Below are 7464 nucleotides of genomic sequence, written 5' to 3'. Positions count from 1 at the left end.
CACAGAATTCCCGAGTCTCTGTGTTTTTTTGGACTGAAAATGAAAATTTTTCTATGAGAATAATTTCTCTCGATTTATGTACTTGATGAGGTCCATAATGCCCTCCATCAAAATTTCCGATGTTAGATTTTCGCTAATGGGACTCAATCATCTAAATATTCAAACTATTAGATGGATCGATATGAAAAACTTTGATATCATACTATATGAATTGAATTTTCATTGAGCCTATATAATCACACATATATATATATACACGAGGACAGTGTTATATTTTGACTCTTAAATCTTAATACTGATCTAATAATGTGTTATATTTATCTAATAATGTGTTATATTTAACAATGCTTATGATTATTTGATGAATATTGATGATCTCAATATGGGTTATATTTGAGAACACCATAATATAAAAATAATTATGGTATTTATATCAATAATGTATGATCCGGACCAATTATTATATGATGTTAAAGAAACACACTTTTGGTCGACCTATCACATTTTGGGCTTTAAATCATTGGTTATATCAATTTTGATATGCGCATCCATACATTTTGAAAAATAGATCATAAAAACTGATATCTCCATTCATTTTATTTGCAAATAATTAAGTATGCATACTATCGATCTAATTCTCCCAGTTATTGAAACTATGTTTAATATGATCATCCGGTATAATTAACCGGGTAATTTCTGACAAATTTCTGCACAATACCGGTATGAACGGTATAATCCATGGTGCTAAGTATGTATTGTTGTTGACACAGTTAGAGCTAATAGCTGATCAACTGGAACTTTGACAATGAGCAATCAATTTAAATCCAAGACATCGTACGGTTGAACTGAACTGAACTGAACCGAGAGGGGCCATACTGAATTGAACGCAAAAACTTAAACTGCATTTGCGAGTCACTTACTTCCTTAGCTAAGCAATTGCCTACCGTTGCAGGCCATCAATAATCGGAAAAAACCAACAAGAAAATTCTGCGCAATCATCGCCGTTCATGAGTGCAATCAGAGCATATACATTACTTAACGATGAAGTAAATAATAATAATAGGGCAAATTACAAAAAAAAAACCCAAATTTTGTAAAAAGCCTCAGTTTTGTAATAAATTTTGTTTTGTAACAAAAAAAACCATAAGTTTTTTAAAATGTCTCAAAAATGACCTCCGTTATAACTTCCGTCAAATTTTGCTACTGATGGTGGGTCCCTTTAACAGTCCACGTAGGTCACACGTAGGCAAAAATTGATGGAAGTTATAACGGATGTCATTTTTGAGACATTTTAGAAAACTTATGGTTTTTTCTATTACAAAACAAAATTTAGGACAAAATTGAGACATTTTACAAAACTTGAGTTTTTTTTTACAATTTACCCATAATAATATAAAATAATATAATAATGTATACATTTACTTAACTGTGAAATAAATAATATTAATATATAGGTTCACTTTTTTTTTCTAAATTTTACCGTACAAAATAATAAACATTAGTTAACTTTATCACATTTACTTATTTCATAATTAGGTGTATGGATTTTAAATTATTTTATTTGATTTTTAAAATTGCTTATCATTTTTTTTGAAAAAAGAATTTTTAAAATTTAATTAATGACTTCTTGGATTTTTTCTTCTTTGAACTTTTTAAGAATTCTTCTGAGTAAACTGATTTCCTTTTATTGTCTTAATAATTTATACCGTTAAGTTCCTTAAATCGAAACTACTATGAGTTTATTAAATTTCAAAAATTGTTATTAATCAACTTATAAAATTAAATATTATTAACAATAATGAAAAATAAGATGATGGTGCCGATGCGTAGCACCGGCTGTCATACTAGTGTATAGATATAGATTAACACATAAAACAGAAACAGACGTGCTAGGTTGGGTGCACACATTGGCCCTTTTTTTTTAAAAAAAAAATTTCTGGAAAACCAAAAAAGAAAATTAAGCACAGAAGTGATATTGATTTTCAGTCTGAAGCAAAAGCATTTTTATCAGAAATCTATTGGTTGAGGGGTAAATAGCATCAACAATCTCTTCGGATCCTGGAAAGGGTACTTGTTAGAAGGGGGAGTAACCATATATGCTCCATCCCCCATAATTGCAAGCGCAATGTCTTATCACAATTACCTTTAAAAACAAAAATTACCAAAAAAAATCTCGAGGTTTTGGATTAATTTTTTCCCATACTTTTTCCTCCCCGTATTGGCGCAATATCTATCAGAAGTTTCCAAACCAGAAGAAAATCCTTGTGAACATTACAAGCCCGAATCAAGGAAGGTCTTAATTGAAGGAGCACCGTTGCATCCATGGGTGAAGGAGAACTTTCATTGTTTTTATTATTTCCTTCTCCTTATGATCAATTCTTTCCACTGTCTATTGTATTTCTTTGGTAAGAGTGTTGCAATTATAAGGAAAGGTGTAGGGAGGAATTACTCATTCTCCAGAATATATACGTACATGTACATGAAAGCAGTCTCCCGAAGAAGAACGTGAAGAAGAATACTTGCAAGTTTCAGGCATAGCATAGCAATTAGTAGTGTCCACTCTCAATATAAAAACCATCGAACCGAGACCCTGCAAGGGAGGAAGAAAAACTGCGGTTTTCTGGTCCCAGCTGATCTGCTCTGCTGCTCTACTGTACCCGTCTCATCGAAAAATGGAGTCTCTGCTTCAGGGTTCATTTCCTCGTACACCTTCTCCACTTTCCACAGGTATATATGCCATTTCTCCAGGCTCATTTTTTTTTTTTTAATGGTGAAGAAGCCCAATGCCGGTATATTGTTTGTGCGTTGTATGTATAATTTGTGTCTTTTTGGCAGGAGAAAGAATCCGGAGAGGCCATACTTTCAGGAAGGCCGAGTTGCCAAGTATGTCTCTCTCTAGCTCTAACATAGCATGTAATCTCGGATGGACCACAATTATTCCTCGACGTAAACCTTGTTGCTTGCCTCTCCAAGGATTACTTTTGCTTGCTCTATATCTAGTGAATAGTGATAGTGAATCTCAACGGTATGATAGGATATATTGTTCAAGCCAGGGGGGCAGTCGCCTCCCTTAGATTCGGGAAAAAATTCTGAAATTTATACTGGAAATTGTAGAGTTTATCAAATTTTCAATGAAATTATCCTCTTTCGCCCCCTTGATTTTATTTGACAAAATGTCTTTGGACTTCATCCCCCTTGGACAAAATTTATAGATCCGTCCCTGGTTCAAGCCATGCCAATACATGTATTTTTTATCGCTTGCGTGCACGCTGGTCCGAACCGAGCTGTTTTACGCACAACTATCAGTAGCTAAATTTGATCCAAAACTATGGTGGGAGTCATTTGGGTAATGGATGTCATCAGGAAAGTGTTTTTCCGAAGCATGAAAAAAAAAAAAAACTGGGATGTTTGCACTCTAGGAATGCTCAGCTGCAATATTCTTTTTGGCTAGTTACAACCGTAAATCGACAGAGGTTGGTTACAGAACCAGCTAATTAAGAAGATTGATTGTATCAATTACGCAAATAGTTCATCGCCCCATTCCCTCTGAACACTTTTTTCCTTTTACTTCTTTTGTATAACTTCTTCCCGTGATTGAGAGTTAAATCGTCTTTTCAGATCTTTCATCCTTATTATCCTATGGGTTACAAGTTCGGGGGAGCAGTTCAGTGGACATCTTCAACAAGTACTCCGCAGAATATCATCATAACCAACCCCAACGGAGACCCAGACTTTACCTCCGGAGCAGCAGAACTTTCTTGGTTAATGCGTATTTGCTGCCACCATTGGAATCTCAGCCTGGGGCTAATTACAAAACTAATAGCCCATGGAATTCCATTAAAAATGCTGCCGATACCTTTTACCAGTTTTCTCGGCCCCACACTGTCATAGGCACAGTTAAGTCTCAAACACTTACAAATTTTCAGGAGTATTTTCGGAGATGTGTTGGAGAACTCACTGAGGCTAATTTATCTGAACAGGTGTTCAGCATCATCTCTGTTTCTCTTCTTGCGGTAGAGAAGATGTCCAATTTAAACCCCTTGTTCTTCACTAAATTATTGCAGGTAATTCCGAAAACATGTACACAACTCTGAACATACGCCTAATTATTGTTACCTACAAATCAGTCTTTTCTTCTTCTTTCTTCTTCTTTTTTTTTTTTTTTGTTTTTCCCTGAACAATCTTGGGCTGCTAATTTTCAGGCGGTTATTGCTGCCCTCCTGATGAATACATATGTCGTTGGTTTGAATCAATTGACCGACATTGACATAGACAAGGTCAGCAAACCTGTGCATTTCTTAAGTTAGTCTCACTCGCTTTTGATATTAGTTGGCTCTGTTCGGTTTGGGAGGATGGCCTCTATTCCCATGAAAAATGCATTTAGATTACTTTTCTTAAAGTACAAGGATGAGTATGTAGTTCAAGGAAAATACGTAACGCACATGGCGATAACATAATAATTAGTATATATTCAACAATTGGCTATTTTGCTGCCACAATTTGACTCTGTCTCGATTGACTTATAAAACTTGCTCTCCGTGAAATTTACTTGGTTGCGGTGCAGGTCAATAAGCCCTATCTTCCATTGGCATCAGGAGAATACTCTGTTGGAACTGGTGTCATGATCGTTACATCTTCTTTGATTATGGTATAAGGATGCACACTCTGTTTCGAATTATCACTTTGCAAAATACTATTCAGGCAAAGCATCTAATTTAAGCAAGAACAAATTTAATTAATCACCATCTATCTGATTGCAGAGCTTTTGGCTCGGATGGGTTGTTGGTTCATGGCCCTTGTTTGTGGCCCTTTTCGTTCATTTTGTGCTCGGCACAGCTTATTCAATCAATGTGAGTAGGGGCACCTCTGCTTAAATCTCCTCGACTTATGTTCTGAGCAGGCTCCTTCATTGAGTCTCTTTTGATTTTTTATGTTACGTTTCTTTTTGCTGGATAATATCTATGTTATGTGGGGTACAGTACAATAAATAAATAAATAAATATCATGAAATAATCTTACTTGGCAGTTCTGACATGTTAAGGCGAATGTTTGATTAACAAGGACCGTATATAAGAGCATATAAATAAATAATCAGAAAAGGAGCTTATTGAGGCTCGAAACAAGAACTTGTGCTCCAATTCCATGACCATGTTAAGTGGTTGATTCTTCCAAAGGTGGTGTAGTCTGGTTGGCAACAGCGTTTGTCGAATATTATTATTAGGGGAAGCATGCTAGTTAAAGGAATTTAACATGAGAAGATAATGTCATATTTCAGTTGCCACTACTGAGATGGAAAAGATCTCCAGTTGCTGCTGCAATGTGCATTCTAATTGTTCGGGCCCTGAGCAACCCAACAGCATATTTTCTGAACATGCAGGTTTTTCTCAATTGATCTTCTCTGCTCTTGAAGTGTTGGAATTTTTTTCCATTGTATGTCTTTGTATGATTATTAGCTAACTCCATTGGTTGTTAATAAGGATAACGATCTATTTCAGATTCACGTGTACGAGAGACCAGTTGTCTTTCCGCGCTCGTTGATATTGGCCACTGCAGTCATGACCTTCTTCTCTATTGTTATCGCATTATTTAAGGTAGAAAAATTCGACGTTCTACCATCAAAACTTGAAATTCTTAAGGACTATGCATGTTACGAGATTTTCTGAGGTACAAAACTCTGTGAGGAGCAATCTAGCATATATTTTCCTTATTGTCTTCTCTACATTGAAGAATAAAGGGGAAGACTGGAAAACTGGGAATAGTTCTTTGGAAACCAAGTAGCATTCTTAAATGCTTCACACCGTTCCTTAGACTTTGTAATCTATACAAGTTTCAGCTATTGAAGAGTAGCTCGAGGTGTTTTACCGTTTAATTGGAACCTTTGCAGGATATCCCCGACATTGATGGAGATAAAATATTCGGGATCCAGTCTTTCACTGTACGTATGGGGCAAAAGCGGGTTCGTATTCTATGCACACAGTAGACTAAATTCAACTCTTCCATTAGCTTATTGCTTTCTAAGCATCGGCTTGTTCTTGGCAGGTGTTTTGGATATGTATATCACTCCTCGAAATGGCTTATGTTGTTGCCATTCTTGTAGGGTCAATATCTCCCTGTCTTTGGAACAAAGTCATCACGGTAATAGACTATTCTGGTATTATTTTTCCTTTCTTTGTGTCCTTTACGTTAATTAGATCATGCTGTTAATGTGATTTGCTCTCCCTATTGACCTGATTTAGGTTTTGGGTCATGCTGTATTGGCCACCGCACTGTGGGCACGGGCCAAGTCTCTTGATCTCAAGAGCAAGGCCGCAATAACTTCCTTCTACATGTTTATTTGGAAGGTAACTTACTGAACTTGACCAACTGAACTGCGCACTAATTTTGCCTATGACTAGAAGCAGTGCGAGCAATTTCTGGCCGATTACCCAGTTTTGAATACTCTGTCGTGTTCTTGATAGTAAAACAATAATAATTTTTTCTATTGAATTTACCAATTATGCCTTCTCATACTTGTTAAACTGAGATAAACACGATCTACCAGTTATAGCAAGAGATGACACATATTGTCTGATATAATAAAATAAAAAAAAGAAGATTTTTGAGAAGAAATGCAGTAGGGCAGTTATAAAACGGAAGGGCCACTCTAAGATTTCTCAGTTTGGGTCGGAATCAGTTTCTCGATTCTTTTTCTTTTTCTTTGTTTTTCCCCCTATTCAATACTAATTAATTTTTATCTATAAGACTATGCCAATTTTTTCTGTTGTGCAGTTATTTTATGCAGAGTACTTGTTGATACCGTTTGTCAGGTGAGTATGAAAGATCAGAACATTCATTCTAGAACCATGTCAAATTCAGAAATGTGGTCCAAAGAACGTGCGTGCGTGCGTGTGTGTATGGAGAACACACGTTTCATCTTCTCTTTTACTTTATTTCTTTTGTCGATGACATATTTCATCTCGTCGAAGATGCACGGTAGAATTTTTCTATGGCGAAATTTCAGTGAAGGGAAGTTTAAATTGAACTTATGGTGAAATACTTACCCTGAAGATGCGAACAAACTATCTTGCTTTGCAAATCGAATCCTCTCCTTGAACTGAAATCAAGCTTTAATTCATCAATCCAGCCCTTAAAAAACACCATAAATTCTATGATTGGTATTATTTGTCAGATGTTTCTAATTGATGTACAGTATATTTCTACTGAAGTGCCGATTTATACTTTTACCTGCGTATAAAAGAATTTGAGAATATAAAGTAGTACAATGCAGCGGCACAATAATTTCTAGCTGAAACTAAAAGCAAACCGATTTGATCATCACTGGTGAAATTTCACGAGTACCCTTTGCTTAGTTTCTGATTAAACCACTAATCAAACTTATTTGAATGAATTTGAGAAAAATTTCACCTATGCAAGTGCATCTTTCACTAGTTAACCTGAGATCTAGCCCTGATTGCAGGCATTCTT

General features: G+C 35.6%; 1 protein-coding gene across 4 annotated transcripts; it reads left to right on the top strand.

The window, feature by feature from the left end:
* Window positions 1–2165: 2165 nt before the first annotated feature.
* LOC116192090 (homogentisate phytyltransferase 1, chloroplastic-like) lies at window positions 2166–7046 on the top strand. 4 transcript variants are annotated; one of them, XM_031520520.1, is made up of 13 exons: window positions 2166–2727; window positions 2836–2883; window positions 3619–3896; window positions 3981–4064; window positions 4203–4277; window positions 4565–4648; window positions 4761–4850; window positions 5276–5377; window positions 5496–5591; window positions 5885–5956; window positions 6040–6135; window positions 6237–6341; window positions 6807–7046. In XM_031520520.1, the coding sequence occupies exons 1-13, from the start codon at window positions 2673–2675 to the stop codon at window positions 7029–7031; spliced, it is 1410 nt and encodes a 469-aa protein (XP_031376380.1). In that variant the 5' UTR covers window positions 2166–2672; the 3' UTR covers window positions 7032–7046. The 4 variants fall into 4 exon arrangements, with proteins under 4 accessions (XP_031376380.1, XP_031376384.1, XP_031376383.1 ...); XM_031520524.1 differs by having other exon boundaries at window positions 6098–6135; window positions 6807–6935; XM_031520523.1 differs by having other exon boundaries at window positions 2171–2727; window positions 6098–6135; window positions 6769–6902.
* Window positions 7047–7464: the final 418 nt, after the last annotated feature.

The sequence above is a fragment of the Punica granatum genome, chromosome 1 (assembly GCF_007655135.1).
Source record: "Punica granatum isolate Tunisia-2019 chromosome 1, ASM765513v2, whole genome shotgun sequence".
Classification (NCBI taxonomy): Eukaryota; Viridiplantae; Streptophyta; class Magnoliopsida; order Myrtales; family Lythraceae; genus Punica; species Punica granatum.
This window is presented reverse-complemented; position numbering and strand designations above follow the sequence as displayed.

What these genes read in the sequence shown, in the direction of transcription:
- LOC116192090 (XM_031520520.1), top strand. Translation starts at nt 2,673, where the DNA reads ATGGAGTCTCTGCTTCAGGGTTCATTTCCTCGTACACCTTCTCCACTT. An exon ending in TCTTCACTAAATTATTGCAG is followed by an intron (nt 4,065 to 4,202) that starts GTAATTCCGAAA and finishes GCTAATTTTCAG; the next exon opens with GCGGTTATTGCTGCCCTCCT. An exon ending in GCACAGCTTATTCAATCAAT is followed by an intron (nt 4,851 to 5,275) that starts GTGAGTAGGGGC and finishes GTCATATTTCAG; the next exon opens with TTGCCACTACTGAGATGGAA.